The 22363-nt window shown below is 46.4% G+C and overlaps 1 protein-coding gene across 1 annotated transcript in view; it reads right to left on the reverse strand.

Annotated features, from left to right (window-relative positions):
• LOC124795260 (probable cytochrome P450 301a1, mitochondrial) overlaps positions 1-22363 on the reverse strand; it is a 193329-nt gene that overhangs the window by 95098 nt on the left and 75868 nt on the right. The window contains exons 3-4 of the mRNA XM_047259204.1: positions 17331-17464; positions 5968-6080 (exon numbers count right to left, since the gene is read on the reverse strand). Of these exons, the coding sequence (XP_047115160.1) occupies positions 5968-6080; positions 17331-17464 (247 nt within the window). The remainder of the gene's footprint in view (positions 1-5967; positions 6081-17330; positions 17465-22363) is intronic.

Genomic DNA, 22363 nt, shown 5'->3' on the forward strand with positions numbered 1-22363 from the left:
CATGATGCAGCATCATCCTGCAGAATATTCTACCTAGGCTGCTCGAGGACATGGCTTCAGCAATATGGCAGGTTATGTGGTTTCTGCAAGATGGACCATCACCCTGCGACGACATACTCTGACCGGTTATTATTCTACAACAACTCGATAGAGGAACGTACCTGGACCTCCTGCAGAGTACTCTCCATAGGCTCTTTGAAAATATGGCTTTGGCAATAAGGCTGGTTATGTGGCTTCTCCATGATGGATAATCTCCGTGCAGTGTCTGGGCTGCTCGAGAACATGTCTTTGGCAATATAGCAGGTTATATGTCTTCTGCACGATGGAGCATCAGCCTGCGGAGTACTCTCCCTGGGCTGCTCGAGAACATGGCGTTGCAAAATATAGCAGGTTATGTGGCTTCTGCATGATGGAGCATAACCCAGCGAAGTCTGGGATCCTCGAGAATATGGCTTTGGCAATATAGCAGGCTACATTGCTTCTGCATGATGGGGCATCACCCTGTGGAGTCTGGGCTCTTCGAGAATATGGCTTTGGCAATATAGCAGGTCATGCAGCTTCTGCATGATGGAGCACCACACTGCGGAGTACTCTCCCTGGGGTGCTCGAGAACATGGCTTTGGCAATATGGAAGGTTATGTGTCTTCTGCATTATGGAGCATCACCCTGCAGATTACTCTCCCTGGGCTGCTCGAGAACATGGGTTTCGCAATATGGCAGGTTATGTGGTTTCTGCATGACGGAGTATCACCCTGCGACCACATATTCGGACCGATTATTATTCTACAACAACTCTATAGAGCTACATGCCTTGACTTCCTGCGGAGTACCCTCCCTAGGCTCTTTGAGAATATGGCTTTGGCAATATACCAGGTTATGTGGCTTCTGCATAATGGAGCTTCACCCTGCGGACTTTGGGCTGCTAAAGACCATGGGTTTGGCAATATAGCAGGTTATGTGTCTTCTGCATGATGGAGAATCACTCTGCTGAGTACTCTCCCTGGGCTGCTCGAGAACATGGCTTTGGCAATATGGCAGGTTATGTGGTTTCTGCATGACGGAGCATCATCCTGCGACCACATACGCGGACCGGTATTATTCTACAACAACTCTATAGAGGAACGTACCTGGACCTCCTGTGGAGTACTCTCCCTGGGCTCTTCGAGAATATGGCTTTGGCAATATGGCAGGTTATGTGGCTTCTGCCTGACGAAGCATCATCCTACTTCCGCATTACAGTTCACCCACGCTTAAGCAAAATCTTCCCCGGACGTTAGATGTGACAGGTAGTCCCTGTATTACCGTGTAGCATGGCCTGCTATATCACCGGACTGAAACGCCCCTGATTTTTATCTCTGGAGGTATCTGAACAAGTTCTTGGTGTGCAGACCCTTCAACTGTGTGTTCACGACGCCTGTGACGCTATTCGGACAGAGGCCGGAACGTGCGAAAGGGCGCAGCAACCAATGATGATGTGACGTGCGAACGCGTGCACTGCATCCAATGGACGCCACTTTGAACCTTTGTTGTGATGTGGATTAGATGCAACTCTGTACTGTGTTCCAGAACGATATGCTGTCGTTACACGCGCACTGTCCATTTCCGGACACATCTACATCTACACTCCTGGAAATTCAAATAAGAACACCGTGAATTCATTGTCCCAGGAAGGGGAAACTTTATTGACACATTCCTGGGGTCAGATACATCACATGATCACACTGACAGAACCACAGGCACATAGACACAGGCAACAGAGCATGCACAATGTCGGCACTAGTACAGTGTATATCCACCTTTCGCAGCAATGCAGGCAGCTATTCTCCCATGGAGACGATCGTAGAGATGCTGGATGTAGTCCTGTGGAACGGCTTGCCATGCCATTTCCACCTGGCGCCTCAGTTGGACCAGCGTTCGTGCTGGACGTGCAGACCGCGTGAGACGACGCTTCATCCAGTCCCAAACATGCTCAATGGGGGACAGATCCGGAGATCTTGCTGGCCAGGGTAGTTGACTTACACCTTCTAGAGCACGTTGGGTGGCACGGGATACATGCGGACGTGCATTGTCCTGTTGGAACAGCAAGTTCCCTTGCTGGTCTAGGAATGGTAGAACGATGGGTTCGATGACGGTTTGGATGTACCGTGAACTATTCAGTGTCCCCTCGACGATCACCAGTGGTGTACGCCCAGTGTAGGAGATCGCTCCCCACACCATGATGCCGGGTGTTGGCCCTGTGTGCCTCGGTCGTATGCAGTCCTGATTGTGGCGCTCACCTGCACGGCACCAAACACGCATACGACCATCATTGGCACCAAGGCAGAAGCGACTCTCATCGCTGAAGACGACACGTCTCCATTCGTCCCTCAATTCACGCCTGTCGCGACACCACTGGAGGCGGGCTGCACGATGTTGGGGCGTGAACGGAAGTCGGACTAACGGTGTGCGGGACCGTAGCCCAGCTTCATGGAGACGGTTGCGAATGGTCCTCGCCGATACCCCAGGAGCAACAGTGTCCCTAATTTGCTGGGAAGTGGCGGTGCGGTCCCCTACGGCACTGCGTAGGATCCTACGGTCTTGGCGTGTATCCGTGCGTCGCTGCGGTCCGGTCCCAGGTCGACGGGCACGTGCACCTTCCGCCGACCACTGGCGACAACATCGATGTACTGTGGAGACCTCACGCCCCACGTGTTGAGCAATTCGGCGGTACGTCCACCCGGCCTCCCGCATGCCCACTATATGCCATCGCTCAAAGTCCGTCAACTGCACATACGGTTCACGTCCACGCTGTCGCGGCATGCTACCAGTGTTAAAGACTGCGATGGAGCTCCGTATGCCACGGCAAACTGGCTGACACTGACGGCGGCGGTGCACAAATGCTGCGCAGCTAGCGCCATTCGACGGCCAACACCGCGGTTCCTGGTGTGTCCGCTGTGCCGTGCGTGTGATCATTGCTTGTACAGCCCTCTCGCAGTGTCCGGAGCAAGTATGGTGGGTCTGACACACCGGTGTCAATGTGTTCTTTTTTCCATTTCCAGGAGTGTATATCTACATACATATTCCGCAAACCACCATACAGTGCGTGGCGGAGGGTGCCTCGTACCACAACTAGCATCTTCTCTCCTTGTTCCACTCCCAAACAGAACGAGGGAAAAATGACTGCCTATATGCCTCTGTACGAGCCCTAATCTCTCTTATCTCATCTCTGTGGTCTTTCCGCGAAATGTAAGTTGGCGGCAGTAAAACTGTATTGCAGTCAGCCTCAAATGCTGGTTCTCTAAATTTCCTCAGTAGTGATTCACGAAAAGAACGCCTGCTTTCCTCCAGAGACTCCCACCCCAGCTCCTGAAGCATTCCCGTAACACTCGCGTGATGATCAAACCTACCAGTAACAAATCTAGCAGCCCGCCTCTGAATTTCTTCTGTGTCCTCCCTCAATCCGCTCTGATAGGGATCCCAAACGCTCGAGCGGTACTCAAGAATAGGTCGTATTAGTGTTTTATAAGCGGTCTACTTTACAGATGAATCACATCTTCCCAAAATTCTACAAATGAACCGAAGACGACTATCTGCCTTCCCCACAAGTGTCATTACATGCTTGTCCCACTTCATATCGCTCTGCAATGTTATGCCCAAATATTTAATCGACGAGACTGTGTCAAGCGCTACACTACTAATGGAGTATTCGAACATTACAGGATTCTTTTTCCTATTCATCTGCAGTAATGTACATTTATCTACACTCCTGGAAATGGAAAAAAGAACACATTGACACCGGTGTGTCAGACCCACCATACTTGCTCCGGACACTGCGAGAGGGCTGTACAAGCAATGATCACACGCACGGCACAGCGGACACACCAAGAACCGCGGTGTTGGCCGTCGAATGGCGCTAGCTGCGCAGCATTTGTGCACCGCCGCCGTCAGTGTCAGCCAGTTTGCCGTGGCATACGGAGCTCCATCGCAGTCTTTAACACTGGTAGCACGCCGCGACAGCGTGGACGTGAACCGTATGTGCAGTTGACCGACTTTGAGCGAGGGCGTATAGTGGGCATGCGGGAGGCCGGGTGGACGTACCGCCGAATTTCTCAACACGTGGGGCGTGGGGTCTCCACAGTACATCGATGTTGTCGCCAGTGGTCGGCGGAAGGTGCACGTGCCCGTCGACCTGGGACCGGACCGCAGCGACGCACGGATGCACGCCAAGACCGTAGGATCCTACGCAGTGCCGTAGGGGACCGCACCGCCACTTCCCAGCAAATTAGGGACACTGTTGCTCCTGGGGTATCGGCGAGGACCATTCGCAACCGTCTCCATGAAGCTGGGCTACGGTCCCGCACACCGTTAGGCCGTCTTCCGCTCACGCCCCAACATCGTGCAGCCCGCCTCCAGTGGTGTCGCGACAGGCGCGAATGGAGGGACGAATGGAGACGTGTCGTCTTCAGCGATGAGAGTCGCTTCTGCCTTGGTGCCAATGATGGTCGTATGCGTGTTTGGCGCCGTGCAGGTGAGCGCCACAATCAGGACTGCATACGACCGAGGCACACAGAGCCAACACCCGGCATCATGGTGTGGGGAGCGATCTCCTACACTGGGCGTACACCACTGGTGATCGTCGAGGGGACACTGAATAGTTCACGGTACATCCAAACCGTCATCGAACCCATCGTTCTACCATTCCTAGACCGGCAAGGGAACTTGCTGTTCCAACAGGACAATGCACGTCCGCATGTATCCCGTGCCACCCAACGTGCTCTAGAAGGTATAAGTCAACTACCCTGGCCAGCAAGATCTCCGGATCTGTCCCACATTGAGCATGTTTGGGACTGGATGAAGCGTCGTCTCACGCGGTCTGCACGTCCAGCACGAACGCTGGTCCAACTGAGGCGCCAGGTGGAAATGGCATGGCAAGCCGTTCCACAGGACTACATCCAGCATCTCTACGCTCGTCTCCATGGGAGAATAGCAGCCTGCATTGCTGCGAAAGGTGGATATACACTGTACTAGTGCCGACATTGTGCATGCTCTGTTGCCTGTGTCTATGTGCCTGTGGTTCTGTCAGTGTGATCATGTGATGTATCTGACCCCAGGAATGTGTCAATAAAGTTTCCCCTTCCTGGGACAATGAATTCACGGTGTTCTTATTTCAATTTCCAGGAGTGTATATTTAGAGTTAGCTGCCATTCTTTACACCAATCACAAATCCTGTCTAAGTCATCTTGTATCCTCCTACAGTCACTCAACGACGACACCTTCCCGTATACCACAGCATCATCAGCAAACAGCCACACATTGCTATCCACCCTATCCAAAAGACCATTTATGTAGGTAGAAAACAACAGCGGACCTACCACACTTCCCTGGGGCACTCCAGATGATACCCTCACCTTCGATGAACACTCACCATCGAGGACAACGTACGGCGTTCTATTACCTAAGAAGTCTTCGAGCCACTAACATATTTGCGAACCAATCCCATATGCTCGTACCTTAGTTAGGAGTCTGCAGTGGAGCACCGAGTCAAACGCTTTCCGGAAGTCAAGGAATATGGCATCCGTCTGATACCCTTCATCAGTGGTTCGCAAGATATCATGTGAAAAAAGGGCGAGTTGCGTTTCGCAGGAGCGATGCTTTCTAAAGCCGTGCTGATGCATGGACAGCAACTTCTCTGTCTCAAGGAAATTCATTATATTCGAACTGAGAACATGTTCGAGAATCCTGCAACAAACTGATGTTAAGGATATTGGTCTGTAATTTTGAGGATCCGTCCTTCTACCCTTCTTATAAATAGGCGTCACTTTTTCCTCCATTTCCAGTCAGAAATCCGTCCCTGAAGTTTGTCGGTTTTTCCTGTGACTTGTCGCAGTTAAACAGAAGCCCGCTCCCTGTTGGTTTCCCCCTCCATGATGTGATGTCACGTGGCAGAGCTGAAGCAGACGTGTGAAGCGCACAGTGTGGTGGACTCACGTGGTGGCCACGCCCTGGATGTCGCCAAACCAGTCCTTCCTGGCGACGCCCCGGTAGTATTTGATGGACTGAATCGTGTCACGCACCGGCCTCGGGCCCTCATTGCGGTACACCTGCAACAGGAAACCTGTAGGCTGTTCACCGTCTCCCAATAAACTACAATGGTGTGTCAAAATTTTGTACATGGCTGCACGTTCAGAGACCGTGAATAGTTACAATTTAATGAAAACAGCCCTCGGTCACTATTTTTAACGAATTAACCGGGTTTCAGCACTGCTAGGAGTGTCTTCCTCAGAATGTTACAGACCATTCTTTGATTTAAATTCTGAGGAAGACACTCCCAGCAGTGTTGAAACCCGGTTAATTCGTTGAAAATAGTGACCGAGGGCTGTTTTCTTTCATTTGTAACAATGGTGGTTGCATCAATCGCTTGCCTTATCAAATCAACAAGCTTCAAACTGGTTTTGGAAAGTGTGTATCTTGGCAAAACACAATTTTTTTTCTATTACCCAGACATGTTTAGCTGAGGTTTCAGCATCGCAGTTGGCTTTGATTTTCTACCCTGTTACCACAGGCTGAGGTTGTTGTGGGTTTTTATGTTTTGGATTACAGTTGTTTTCCCTTCATAGTTTGTCATGTAGTCCCAATGTCATGTGATAATGCGGGGCAATACATGTTGTTAATGCTGTCAGAATTTTCTGTTCTGCACTTCGTAATGCTCACTTCACGCATATTAGGTTAGGTTCGGCTCTGTGCAGCTAGCGTATCGCAGCTGACAGCACTGGCAGCAAGCATGTATTGCGCCGCATGCTCGCATGACAAACTGCGATATTAAAACTAATGTGAACCAGGAAAAGCACGGCATGTGATAACAAGAAAGGAAGTAAAAGCCCAGTGATGTGTAACATGTTTGGGCAACAGGAAGAAACAAAAAATTGTGTTTTGCTCGAGGGAGATCCTTCTAAGCACAAAATTACACTCCTGGAAATGGAAAAAAGAACACATTGACACCGGTGTGTCAGACCCACCATACTTGCTCCGGACACTGCGAGAGGGCTGTACAAGCAATGATCACACGCACGGCACAGCGGACACACCAGGAACCGCGGTGTTGGCCGTCGAATGGCGCTAGCTGCGCAGCATTTGTGCACCGCCGCCGTCAGTGTCAGCCAGTTTGCCGTGGCATACGGAGCTCCATCGCAGTCTTTAACACTGGTAGCATGCCGCGACAGCGTGGACGTGAACCGTATGTGCAGTTGACGGACTTTGAGCGAGGGCGTATAGTGGGCATGCGGGAGGTCGGGTGGACGTACCGCCGAATTGCTCAACACGTGGGGCGTGAGGTCTCCACAGTACATCGATGTTGTCGCCAGTGGTCGGCGGAAGGTGCACGTGCCCGTCGACCTGGGACCGGACCGCAGCGACGCACGGATGCACGCCAAGACCGTAGGATCCTACGCAGTGCCGTAGGGGACCGCACCGCCACTTCCCAGCAAATTAGGTACACTGTTGCTCCTGGGGTATCGGCGAGGACCATTCGCAACCGTCTCCATGAAGCTGGGCTACGGTCCCGCACACCGTTAGGCTGTCTTCCGCTCACGCCCCAACATCGTGCAGCCCGCCTCCAGTGGTGTCGCGACAGGCGTGAATGGAGGGACGAATGGAGACGTGTCGTCTTCAGCGATGAGAGTCGCTTCTGCCTTGGTGCCAATGATGGTCGTATGCGTGTTTGGCGCCGTGCAGGTGAGCGCCACAATCAGGACTGCATACGACCGAGGCACACAGGGCCAACACCCGGCATCATGGTGTGGGGAGCGATCTCCTACACTGACCGTACACCACTGGTGATCGTCGAGGGGACACTGAATAGTGCACGGTACATCCAAACCGTCATCGAACCCATCGTTCTACCATTCCTAGACCGGCAAGGGAACTTGCTGTTCCAACAGGACAATGCACGTCGGCATGTATCCCGTGCCACCCAACGTGCTCTAGAAGGTGTAAGTCAACTACCCTGGCCAGCAAGATCTCCGGATCTGTCCCCATTGAGCATGTTTGGGACTGGATGAAGCGTCGTCTCACGCGGTCTGCACGTCCAGCATGAACGCTGGTCCAACTGAGGCGCCAGGTGGAAATGGCATGGCAAGCCGTTCCACAGGACTACATCCAGCATCTCTACGATCGTCTCCATGGGAGAATAGCAGCCTGCATTGCTGCGAAAGGTGGATATACACTGTACTAGTGCCGACATTGTGCATGCTCTGTTGCCTGTGCCTATGTGCCTGTGGTTCTGTCAGTGTGATCATGTGATGTATCTGACCCCAGGAATGTGTCAATAAAGTTTCCCCTTCCTGGGACAATGAATTCACGGTGTTCTTATTTCAATTTCCAGGAGTGTATTTGTAAGTAAGCACAGAAGAAGAGCTTCAACCTCAAGATGATTAAAAGATTCAGTTTAGTCCTTCATTCTTCAGTGAATAGCTCAAGATAAGCTCACTGTACAAATAATATTTTGTCCGTACTTTCCTGCAAATAGTTTATAACAAAACACATTCGTTTGGCGTGTGTGTGTGCGTAGGGGGGGAGGGGGGTTGTGTTTGTGTGTGTGTGTGTGTGTGTGTGTGTGTGTGTGTGTGTGTGTGTGTGTGTGTGTGTGTGTGTGTTCGAACATAGCTAACACACACCATTTGAACGCCCGCTGTAGCTTCAGGCGAAGTTGCTACACGGTTACCTTGAACTGATTCTAACGGGCTGCCCTACTTCCATTTGCTTAGTACTTAGAAAGACTGAAGCTAAGTGCCCGGAGCTCAGTTTGCTAAAGTAGTGTGACGTAATTCTCAGAGAAGAGCTAGAAGAACATCATCGCATCAGATTATTAAAATTCCAAACGCCTTATGTAAAGACCACGTTGAGTTAATTGGAATAGACATAGGCAGCTGACTTCATAGCGTTGAAGACTTGTAATTGTGAAGTCTCTGGATCGAATCTCGTCAGTAGTGATGTTTTATTTTTACTTTTATTTCAACTACATCTTTATTAACAAATCTAACATTAATTGAAAAACGCTGAAACATCATTTTTATGAAATGAAATCTTTTAATTTTTAATTATTAATAATAGGAAACTGCTAGTATTCGTATAAGGTAAAATTTAGTACAAACATGAGAAATTTCAAATAGAAAATAAAAAATAATATGTTCCTATAGATATAGAACTTTTGATGTATTAGGTTGGTGCACAAGTTCGTAGCGTTTTTGTTTTGCATGCTGGTATTTCGGCTGCTGTGGGTTTATTTATCGAGTTTAGTTTTTTATTTGTAATTCATTGTTGCTATTGGAGTTTACACATTGTCATTTTGTCATTTAGAGAGAGTGAGTGGAGCTGTGGATGTTAGAAAATGGATTTTCGAAAGGAGAAATCGAAACATGTCTGACATATTGTTCTGTTTGAGTTCAATAGCGGGAGATAAACCCACTGAACAGAGCACGGCAAGAAAATTGTTTTCTCGTTTTAAGGAGGATTGTTTCGACATTAGTGACTCTCCACGTGCCGGCTGCAGTGGCCGTGCGGTTCTGGGCGCTACAGTCTGGAACCGAGCGACCGCTACGGTCGCAGGTTCGAATCCTGCCTCGGTCGTGGATGTGTGTGATGTCCTTAGGTTAGTTAGGTTTAATTAGTTCTAAGTTATAGGCGACTGATGACCTCAGAAGTTAAGCCGCATAGTGCTCAGAGCCATTTGAACCATTTGACTCTCCACGTTCAGGAAGACTTCCAAGGTTTGATGAAAATCGTTTGAACGCATTAATCCTTAATGTTCCACGTCAGTGTACTTGCGAAATGCCGAATGTGATGAACTGTGATGAGTCGACTATCGTGTGACAATTTCATGCAATGAGAAAGGTTCAAAAATCGGGTATATGGGTACCGCATGCTCTAAGCCAAAATCACAAAGATCAACCGGTGGCCATAAATCCCTGCCCTCATCACGAATTGGCTCATGAACAACACCGACCACACGTGTCCTATACCATTGCTGGTGACGAGAAACGGAGTCTTAACGCTTACGTAAGGAAAAAAAAGGATTCGTTCAATCTCAGCAAAGCAGCAACTTCGCGTACAAAGACCTGCGCACATCCACAAAAGATAACGTTACGCTTCTCGTGCAACAACGACGGTGGATGTTCTTCGAATTGCTTCCTCGAGGCGTAACAACAACAACAAAATGATTCAAATGGTTCTGAGCACTATGGGACTTAACATCTATGGTCATCAGTCCCCTAGAACTTAGAACTACTTAAACTTAACTAACCTAAGGACGTCACACAACACCCAGTCATCACGAGGCAGAGAAAATCCCTGGCCCTGCCGGGAATGGAATCCGGGAATCCCGCGTGCGCGGGAAGCGAGAACGCTACCGCATGACCACGAGCTGCGGATATCAAGAACAACAAACAGGAAGACTGTGTGCAGTGATGCTACCCCATGATAACGCCCGACCGCATTCAGCTAGACTGACGAAAAACACTATACAGGAGGTGGGTTGGGAAGTCATTCCGCAGGCACCTTGTTTACCTAATGTTGCACCCTCAGAGTTTCACCTTTGTCGCTACCTGCCGACCAACCTTCAAGGAGCTTCTTTTCCGTATGAAAATGCGCTCCGAACATGGCTTCACGAATTCTTCGCCTCAAAACCACGTGATTTCTACAGTTGTGGAATCGAAAAGTTACCCCAGCGTTGGGAGACTGTTGTAAATGTGAAGGAGAATATATTATTGATGACTGAAATCTCTGTTATGTGTATCTGTTGTGTTTATTAAATTTATAGAGAAACGCTAAAAACTCCACCAACACAATGAATAAATTTTAATTTGACAATAAAGCATTTCGCATGTCTATTAATGTTTAATTTATTTTCATACAGCTAATGATTAACCATATATATATATCTTTGCTACTTAACATTTACATTTATGAATAGAAACGGAATTTAAATGAAAGTAAAAATCATACATAGCTACTAGCAGGATTCGAACCAACTACACTGCCTGATAAAAAAAAAGTGCGGCATAGTCGGTTGTCAAAGTAATTTCGGACACATACGCACCACTGGTATGTATCCAAATGAGTAGAACAACAATCCTCTGTGAGAGGTAGAACTGCCAATGGCCACCAGAATCCATTAGAGTTGTCCGTGTTTTGTGTTATTACCAAGCCTGGTAGGATATATAAGAGGCCTAAACAGCGTTATATGTAGCGTGATATCTGTGAAGGGCAGGAAGATTCCGCTTGCTCATGTAAGATAGCATTATCAGCACCTGACAGAATCATAACACAGCTGCTTTACACAAGAAAAATACTTTCCTGGGGATATCCTTATAGGATATTTCAACAAAATGGGGGGCATGTATAATGCAACATTGTTATTGCCCATGAACTTAGTGTATTGTTGAGCTCTGACAAGCTTATTTAGTAAATTTTTCTGAATTTTTAATTGCACTGATAAATACAGTGTTAAATTATTGTTCTTGAATTAAGAAGATGAAACAAATCAGTTATGTACAGCCTGAATCATTCAGAACTTGATATTATAGTGTTGTAAAACGTAGCAAAGCATGCATAATAAAGAAGGAAGGAAGGAATCAGGCTTGAAGAAAGCCCAACTTTTGCCCTTGTCGTTCCCGTTTGGGGAACGGCTTCTCTACAAGAGAAAATTCAATGTACGAACACCTGGTAGGACAGTCTTGAGACAGGGATATCACGTGGCCTTCTCGCGTTCCGTTTTGGGAACACTTTTACAAGGAAAAAACTTAACCACAGGCAGACTGAACAGGGCAAAAGTATCTGGCTAGCAGATACTGTGAAAGGACGTGTTTAGTGGTGCGTTTCGCAGGTTGTTACTATGTATTCTAACATCTGTACAAAATATTGGAAGAAGATGTTTAATTATTAACAGTGGTTGCAAGAAATACCAGGCTTAATTATGGGTTTGCTGCGGTTGCACAACTTGACTTCAGGTATACTGAGTGTGGGCTGCTTCAAATGGCTCTGAGCACTATGGGACTTAACATCTAATGTCATCAGTCCCCTAGAACTTAGAACTACTTAAACCTAACTAACCTAAGGATATCACACACATCCATGCCCGAGGCAGGATTCGAACCTGCGACCGTAGCGGTCGCGTAGTTACAGACTGAAGCGCCTAGAACCGCTCGGCCACCACGGCCGGCGCAAGTGTGGGCTGCCTTTGTGACGCCATTGTCATCTTATTTTAACCAGAGACGCGAAGAATTTGCAGAAGTGCCATCGGCACCACATAATGAACTCTACTGTTTATAATAAGTCGAACTACAACTACACAGTCGTCATGAATGTGCAGAGAGCCAGACTTAAATTCAATTCGTTCTATGAACAAAAATATTCTAGTTAAATATATTGTCATTTACGTCTACATCTAAGTGATTACTCTGCTATCCACAATGAAGTGCCTGGCAGAGGGTTCAGTGAACCACCTTCAACCTGTCTCTCTACCGTTCCACACTCAAACGGTGCGCGGGAAAAAGAGCACTTAGTTTTTTCTGTGCGAACCCTGATTTCTCTTATTTTATCGTGATGATCATTTCTCCCTATGTAGGTGGGTGCCAACAGAACGTTTTCGCAATCGGAGGAGAAAACTAGTGATTGAAATTTCATCAGAAGATTCCGTCACTACGAAAAACGCCATTGTTTTAATGATAGCCACTCCAATTCACGTATCATCTCTGTGGCACTATCTCTCGTATTTCGCGATAATACAAAACGATCTGCCCTTCTTCGTACTTTTTCGATGACATCTGTCAATCTAAACTGATGCGGATCCGACACCGCACAGCAATACTCCAGAATAGCCGGCCGGTGTGGCCGTGCGGTTCTAGGCGCTTCAGTCTGGAACCGCGTGACCGCTACGGTCGCAGGTTCGAATCCTGCCTCGGGCATGGATGTGTGTGATGTCCTTAGGTTAGTTAGGTTTAAGTAGTTCTAAGTTCTAGGGGACTGATGACTTCAGAAGTTAAGTCCCATAGCGCTCAGAGCCATTTGAACCATTTGAACTCCAGAATACGGCGGACAAGCGTGGTATAAGCAATCTCTTTAGTAGACCTGTTGTACCTTCTACGTATTCTGCCAATGAATCGCAGTCTTTGGTTTGCTCTACTCACAACATTATGTATGTGATTGTTCCAGTTTACTTTATTTGTAATTTTAACTCCTAAGTATTTAGTTGAATTTACAGCCTTCAGGTTTGTGTGACTTATCGTGTTATCGAAATTTAGCGGATTTCTTTTAGTACTCATGTGAATAACTTCACACTTTTCTTTATTTAGGGTCAATTGGCACTTTTCGCACCATATAGATATCTTATCTAAAACATTTTGCAACTCGTTTTGGTCATCTGATGAATTTTCAGGACGGTAAATGACAGCATCATCTGCAAACAATCTATGACGGCTATTCAGATTGTCTATGTCGTTAATATAGGTCAGGAACAATAGAAGGAATATAACACTTCCTTGGGGAACGCCGGATATTACTTCTGTTTTACTCGATGACTTTTCGTCTATTACTATGAACTGTGACCTTTATGACAGGAAATTCATATATTTCATAGGCACGCCGTTTGGTTAGGAGACACTCGTGAGGATTGCTGTGTCGGAAGCCTTCTGGAAATCTAAAAATATGGAACCAATTTGACATCCCCTGTCGATAGCACTCATTGCTTCATGAGTGTAAAGAGCTAGTTGTGTTTCACAAGAACGATATTTTCTGAATCCGTGCTGACTGTGTGTCAATAATTCGTTTTCTTCTAGGTAATTCATAATGTTCGAACACAGTATATGTTCCAAAACCCTACTGCAATACGGCGTTAGTGATACGGACCTGCAATTCAGCCGATTTCTCCCATTTACCTTTTTGGGTGTTGGTGTGACTTGAGCAATTTTCCAGTCTTTAGGTACGGATCTTTCTGTGAACGAGTGGTTGTATACTAAATATGGAGCTATTGTATCAGCATACTCTGAAAGGAACCTGACTGGTATACAATCTGGACCGGAGGCCTTGCCTTTATTAAGTGATTTAAGCTGCTTTGCTACACCGAGGATGTCTTCTTCTATGTTTCTCATGTTGGCAGTTGTTCTTGAATGGAATTCAGGAATATTTACTTCATCGTCTTTGCTGCAGGAGTTTAGGAAAACAGTGTTTAATAACTCTGCTTTAGTGGCACTGTCATCAGTGACTTCACCGTTGCTATCACGCAGTGAAGGTATTGATTGCGTCTTGCCACTGGAGTGCTTTATGTATGATCAGAATCTCTTTGGGTTTTCTGCCAGATTCTGAGACAGAGTTTCGTTGTGGAAATTATTATAAGCATCTCGCATTGAAGTACGCGCTGTCTTTCGGACTACTACAAAACTTTCCCAGCCTCGGAGATTTTGCGTTATTTTAAATTTGGCATGCTTTTTTCGTTGCTTCTACTACAGCGATCTGACCTGTTTTGTGTACCATGGGGGATCAGTACCATCACTTACTATTTTATGAGGTACATATCTCTCAATTGCGGTCGATAATATCTCTTTGAAATCATTCCACATCTTTTTTACGCCTACATTAACAGAACGGAAGGAGTGTAGACTGTCGCTTAAAAAGGCGTTAAGAGCATTTTTATCAGCTTTTTTAAATAGATGTACTCTGTGTTTCTTTTTGATCGTTGTGGGTGTTACGGTATTCAGCCTAGCAGCAACTGCCTTGTGGCCGCTCATCCCTGTATCCGTCACGATACTTCCTATTTGTCCAGGATTATTTGTTGCTAAGAGCTCAATAATGCTTTCGCAACCATTTACATTTCGAGTGGGGTCATGAACTAATTGTTTAAAATAGTTTTCTGAGAAACATTCAGTACAATTTCGGACGACGTTTTATGCCCACCTCCAGCTTTAAATGTATACAGGGTGGTTCATTGATCGTGACCGGGCCAATTATCTCACGAAATAAGCGTCAAACGAAAAAACTACAAAGAACGAAACTTGTCTAGCTTGAAGGTGGAAACCAGATGGCGCTATGTTTGGCCCACTAGACTAGAAGATTACTGCAAATTAATATGCAATCGAACTTACGGCCTTTACATAGAACACCTACAGGTTCTATGTAGTCTGTCTAATAACACTTTATTTTATTCACTGAAAAGCTTCTTCGAATATGTGAAAAATACAGACAGGATCATTTTTGCGTAATATTTCAAGTAATAAATCCTCTCCCGTCTGTTCTCAACATAATCCACAGAAGTGGCTTGTTGTAATTCATTTGCGTCCGTTATGCACCAAATTTTTATTCTCTATGTCTACTCATATGTACCTCCGGGTATATATCTGCTGCACGTCTGTTGTATGCACTTTCTCTACATATCTGATACAAGGGTCATTGCATAAGTCATGGTAACTATGGTATATCGTGTGAACATGTGGGATCACCGTAATCGTAGTAAATAAATTCGAAAGCTCGCGGCAAACAGTATCGAAATCAACCGACAGAATGCGACCGCATGCAAGGACGGCTCTATACCAGCTCCTGAAACCTTAAGTGTCAGCTGGGTCATGTTAGGATGCGTACGTGAAAATTCCCTTCCTCGCTGGCAGAAATGCACTCACTGTCATGTAGAACGACGAGCAGCTGTGGATGATAGGACATTACCCACGAAGGCTGTGCTCATTCTAGGGTATGGCAGCCACGTTACTGTCAATCTGAGCCGGAGTGTCACCTGTTAGGGAGGCCCCACTGTCAGAGCCAAATACTACCGCAACTTCTTGCTGTGCCATCGGCGAAAACGATCGCCACTGCTGGATAATTCCGTCATACTCCATAATAATGCTACAACACTTGCAGGATTCATCAACAGCTGTGTACAACGTTGGGGTTGGGAAATCCTCCCCCATCTACCCTAGCCACCAGACCTTAGTACCATTGTGTGGGACGTACTTTGTAAACGGAGCAGATATCCTCACAGCGTTTCCTCGAGAAGTGGCACACACCGATGGCAATGCCAATGGCATTCAACGTCTTCCCCCATCATTGGCAACACTGTTTGAATCCACTAGCTGACTATTTTGAAGGACAGTTATTTATTTCGACCATATTATGAAAAGGAAAGTTGATACTGACCACATAGCGGAGATACTGAGTCAAAAATGGTTCAAATGGCTCTGAGCACTATGGGACTTAACTTCTAAGGTCATCAGTCCCCTAGAACTTAGAACTACTTAAACCTAACCAACCTAAGGACATCACACACATCCATGCCCGAGGCAGGATTCGAACCTGCGACCGTAGCGGTCGCGCGGTTCCAGACTGTAGTGCCTAGAACCGCTCGGCCACCCTGGCCGGCGATGCTGAGTCGCAGATAGGCACAACAAAAAGACTGTCACAATATAAACATTCGGTCAACAAGGCCTTTGTCGAAAATAGACGATCGACACAATATACACATTCGGTCAACAAGGCCTTTGTCGAAAATAGACGATCCACACACACACACACACACACACACTCACACACGAAAAATGTTGAATGTTCAAATGTGTGTGAATTCCTAAGGGACTAAACTGCTTAGGTCATCGGTTCCTAGACTTACACACAACTTAAACTAAAGCTTATGCTAAGAACAACACACACACACACACACACCCATGCCCGAGGGAGGACTCTAACCTCAGGCGGGAAGAGCCGTGCAGTCCGTGACGTGACGCCTCAAACCGCACGGCCACAGCCGCGCGGCACACACACACACACACACACACACACACACACACACACAACTCAACTTACACATCCATGACTGTAGTCATGTGTGTGTAAGTTGCGTGCGTGTGCGTGTGTGTGTGTGTGTGTGTGTGTGTGTGTGTGTGTGTGTGTGCGTGTGCGTGTGTGTGTGTGTCCGTCGTATATTTTCGACAAAGGCCTTGGTGGCCGAAAGTTTATATTGTGACAGTCCTTTTGTTGTGCCTATCTGCGACTCAGCATCTCCGCTATATGGTGAGTAGTAACTTTCCTTTTCATAATATTGTTACATTCCATCCTGAATTTTTCAGTAGTTGATTTTGATTCATTTTTGTTCCATTTATATTCGCACATCATAAATTTACACAGAGTTCCTACGCGTGTGTTTCCTTTCAGTTTTTGCCATGACCTCCTGTATTAGAACTCTATTTTGTGATGGCATACACAGTGCCTTACCGGTTCACACATCGTGGAGTAACCATGTTGTCTCATTATCGCAAGATATACCATACTTGCCAAAGGTTATAGAATAGCTTTCGTATGTACCTTCTGTCTGTACGTACCTTCTCCACGTCGTTGGCACTGAAGCAGAAGACCATCGGCGGCTTCCCCGGGAGGCCCACCAGCTTGGCGATGTCTCCGTACTGTTGGCGCATCTGGAACATCATCTCGGCCATGTCGGTCGTCTTGTAGTCTCCTGCAAGTAAACGAGCAAAATCAGAAAGCTAAGTTTTTTTAGTATACTTTAAAATTCAGACTGGGTAATCAGATTCGACGGTGAGCAACATATTTGTAGAGAGTCTTGTAAAACGTAAAATCATTTTCATTTTGTGGACGATTAAAAAGATCAAAACAAAATTGTTGAAAATAATAGTACACAGTGTGGCACATAACCTTGTTCTGGGATTATTACTGTGAACCACTGTACAGTATTAAACGAGACACTGAAGCCATTGCGAGAACTTTTACTGGATGACGTTCTAAAACTCTTGGCCTAATAAATAAAGTGATATAATGCTTTCTCTGTTGGCGTCGAAGTAATTCTAAAGATGCGATTCGAATGCGGTGACCGTTGCGACACAGCCCGCGCAGCATTAACAGTGCGCCTGTCCAAATGAAAGCTTATAATGTTACCGAATGCAGTCTTTTCAAATAGCGCGTATTCAGTCGTGCGCCTCTTTTTAATGTCTCTGCTGTAGCGCGACTCGCGCTACTGCAAAGGGCGGTATTCAGTCACACTACAAGAGTTCAACTAGGTGGGTGCACGGTTGCTGCCGCGTGGATTGTGACGTCATTAGCCGCTGCAACGGAATCGATATTAAGACATGTGCTAAAATTGAGAGGCAACGAAGTCAGAAACCGTTGTTGCAGTGTAAACACAGAATGTAGTTTTCTTCCTGCATTTAAGAATCCGTTTGCAGAAGCCATTTTTGCAAGTTATTTGATGTGGAAAACCGCAATGCATGTCGACCTTTGTAAGTTCCCCCTGCTTGCAAAAGTAGCTTCGGCAAGTTAGTGAAAACAGTCGCTGCGAGTTCTTACCGCACATGCCAATTGCTGGAAGCTTTTGTCAAACTCGCGGAATTTAATCCCGGTAAGACAAAGTCAGTGTGGAGAAGAAGAATGGCACGAAGACAGATGAACCAAAACAAATGTACAGTGGGAACCCATAAGTTTGCACACTACTGGCCATTAAAATTGCTACGCCAAGAAGAAATGCAAATGATAAACAGGTTTCATTGGACAAATATACTAGAACTGAAATGTGATTACATTTTCACGCAATTTGGGTGCATAGATTCTGAGAAATCAGCACCCAGAACAACCACCTCTGGCCGTAATAACGGCCTTGATACGCCTGGGCATTGAGTCAAACAGAGTTTGGATGGTGTCTACAGGTACAGCTGCCCATGCTGCTTCAACACGATACCACAGTTCATCAAGAGTAATGAATAGCGTATTGTGACGAGCCAGTTGTTCGGCCACTATTGACCAGACGTTATCAATTGGTGAGAGATCCGGAGAATGTGCTGGCCAGGTCAGCAGTCGAACATTTTCTGTATCCAGAAAGGCCCGTACAGGACCTACAACATGCGGTCGTGCATTATCCTGATGAAATGTAGGGTTTCGCAGGGATCGAATGAAGGGTTGAGCCACGGGCCGTAACACATCTGAAATGTAACGTCCACTGTTCAAAACGCCGTCAATCCGAACAAGAGGTGACCGAGACGTGTAACCAATGGCACCCCATACCATCACGCCGGGTGATGCGGCAGTATGGCGATGACGAATACACGCGTTCACAGCGATGTCGCCAAACACGGATGCGACCATCATGATGCTGCAAGCCGAACCTGGATTCATCCCAAAAATGACGTTTTGCCGTTTTTTTTTCGATCTCACGAGACCGAGTGAGGTGGCGCAGTGGTTAGCACACTGGACTAGCATTCGGGGGGACGACGGTTCAATTCCGCGTCCGGCCATCCTGATTTACGTTTTCCGTGATCTCCCTAAATCGCTTCAGGCAAATGCCAGGATGGTTCCTTTGAAAGGGCACGGCCGACTTCCTTCCCCATCCTTCCATAATCCGATGAGACCGATGACCTCGCTGTCTGGTCTCCTCCCCCACAACAACCAACAACCGACCTCACGACGCGTCTCTGGTGGAAACACTTATGCAAGTACCTGCAGCAAGTTGCTGAAATTAACTTGCCGAAGTGACTTGCAGAAGTAAACTTGCACAAGTTTCTGTTCTAATGTAAGCACCTCAGCAAGTCCTTTGCAGGACTTAGAAGCGGAAGTTACTTGATAATAGACACGCGTCGTAATGATGGTGCAGCCTGTCATTAAAAAAAAGTCGTGTGACTAGGGCCTCCCGTCGGGTAGACCGTTCGCCGGCTATAAGTCTTTCGATATGACGCCACTTCGGCGACCTGCGCGTCGATGGGGATGAAATGTTGATGATTAGGACAACAAACGCCCAGTCCCTGAGTGGAGAAAATCTCCCACCCAGCCGGGAATCGAACGCGAGCTCTTAGGATTGACACTCTGTCGCGCTGACCACTTTTTTTTCTTTTTTGTGTGTGAGGTGATTACGAACGTCACATTACATCCGTTCAAGTTCGTTGTTGATCCTTTCACTCAGTTTTTTATTACAGAGGCCACCCAGCTCTCTGACCGAACACGCTGAGCTACCGTGCCTAAAATCTCATTTTGGTCGCTTTTGTTCGTAGCGTGGTTTTTTTTAATCTCATTTTGGTCACTTTTGTTCGTTGCGTGTTTTTTTTCTCTTAATCTCATTTTGGTCGCTTTTGTTCGTTGCATCTCCTGTGGGTAGACGTCGTAAGACATTCATTTAAGTTTGTTGTTGATCGATTAACTCAGTTTCTTTATTACAGAAGGCAGCTAACCCTCTGACCGAACACATTGAGCTACCGTGCCGGCAACGACCACTCAGCTACAGGGGGCGGACTGCAGCCTGTGATGAGAGCACCGGTTGGCTTTATTTTTCACCACAGCTTTAACAGGATCAGCATAAGAAAGTAACTGTCGTCTAGTTGTTTGCAGGGCTGCTACCATAGCAAAAGACATTCAAAGAACGCTCTTGGTCGCGCCTATGTTCCGTTGATCGTTTTCAAATCTCTCCTGCTACGAGTACTATATTCAGCTGCAGACGACGCTTGCGGCCAGTAACCTAAACATTTGTGGTCGGTTTCGTTGTGTGATTTGTTTCTCTGAGCTGCGAGTTCATTTTGCGCTGCAGAATATCTGAAGCTTGCAGTGTGGTTGCTAAACGAAAAGTTCAGCGATCTCCTCATTTCTTGTGTGGTCAGACACGTGAGTCTATGTGCTCGGTGGAGGAATATTTCAAGGAGAGAGACAAAGGTGCCACTTTATATTGGCTCTAATGAAGGTAGTCGAAACAACTGCAGACGCTTGTTTGTAAGGAAAAATAATGTGTATACCTGAAAGGGACTGGTTCGTCTAAGCTAAGGACATCCGATAAAAAGAGGAGGACAGAACAACAAGTAACGAACTGTGACTCATGACTTCAAGTTGCTGTTCGACGCACACGAATGGATATTACGAGAGAAAAGAACATCCACCTATAAAAAAGAAACGTGCGTTACCCTTCGCTAGGGACCACGACTTCTTTGTTAATGGAGTCACAGCTGACAGTTTTCGGTACAAAGAAATTAAATGAACTGAAAATTATGATTGAGAGCGGATATATCGTAGCGTGACGTTGTCGAGTTTGTTGAAGTGCCGTTTGAAGAAGTTCCGTGGCTCGGAGAATTCTGGATAAACGGCAGTCAACGAGTAACAAACAATCAAGCCGTCAGAAATGACTGGACAAATATTGTTGTACATGTAAGTTCTATTGTTCCCTTTGAAAAGGACACAAGCATTTTTATCGTCTAGCATTCTGGAACTTGGTATGGTTTCGTACCCAACTGTCTCCTCGTTTACAAATCGAGAACAACAGGCGACTGCCACGAGGAGATAAACTACGACTGTTTTCTGAAATGGTTCAAGGAGCAAATATTGGGGAACTTAAATGCGGCTTCTGTCATTGTAATGGATAATGCCCCACACCGTTCAGTTATTAAAGACAGACCTTCGACAGCAGCAACGAAAAAAGCCGACATTGTTGAATGCTTAAAACGTCACAACGTGGAAGTTCAGGAGCATTCACGTAAGGTGGAGCTCATGGAACTAGTAAAAAAAACAGGCCACAGTTTCAAAATACGTTGTTGACGATGTGGCTATAGCATACGGCCACAGGGTTCTTAGGTGTCCACCATACCACTTCCACTTCAACGTCATAGAAATGATTTGGGCTCAGATCAAACATTAAGTGGCAACATATAACAAAAGTTTCACTGTGGCAAAAATTCAGAAACTGTTAGAGGAAGCAGCGGTGCAAATAACGCCAGAGTAGTGGAGTGATGTTCCCAGAATGAAATTTTCACTCTGCAGCAGGGTGTACGCTGATATGAAACTCCTTGGCAGGTTAAAACTATGTGCCAGGCCGAGCCTCGAACTCGGAACTGTTGCATTTCACGGGCAAGTGCTCTACCGACTGAGATAACCAAGCACAGCATGCAACCCGTCCTCACAGTCTAGCTTCCGCCAATTTCTCGTCTCCTACCTTCCATTCTGAGTATTGTAAAAGATAGTGCACTTCCTGCTGCTTTTGTTGAGACGTACAAATAATAGAGGAACATGGTATCATTTTATGCGACAGGGATATCACGATCCTGAAATAAAATATCCTTCTGCTCTCAGTTTTAAATAAAATTTCGATATCTTATCTACATTTCATTCAGTGCAATGTATGAGCTAAAATCAACAATATCGAAAGTTTACGCAATGCGTTTGTGTCTCAGCAGTTTAAAATTTCGTGCAGTGTTTCCTTTAATTTGATGCGGAACAATAACGATGGCATATAACAAAAAACAAATTCAGTTCTTTATCGACTGTAAAACATCAAAAATTAATTTTTACACCTAATAGTTTCCGAAAATTGGGCTGTCGGTCGCGGTCACTGAGCACAGGCACCAGCATTCGGCAGTACAGCCGTAACGAACATGGA

Source organism: Schistocerca piceifrons, chromosome 4 (assembly GCF_021461385.2).
Source record: "Schistocerca piceifrons isolate TAMUIC-IGC-003096 chromosome 4, iqSchPice1.1, whole genome shotgun sequence".
Taxonomy (NCBI): Eukaryota; Metazoa; Arthropoda; class Insecta; order Orthoptera; family Acrididae; genus Schistocerca; species Schistocerca piceifrons.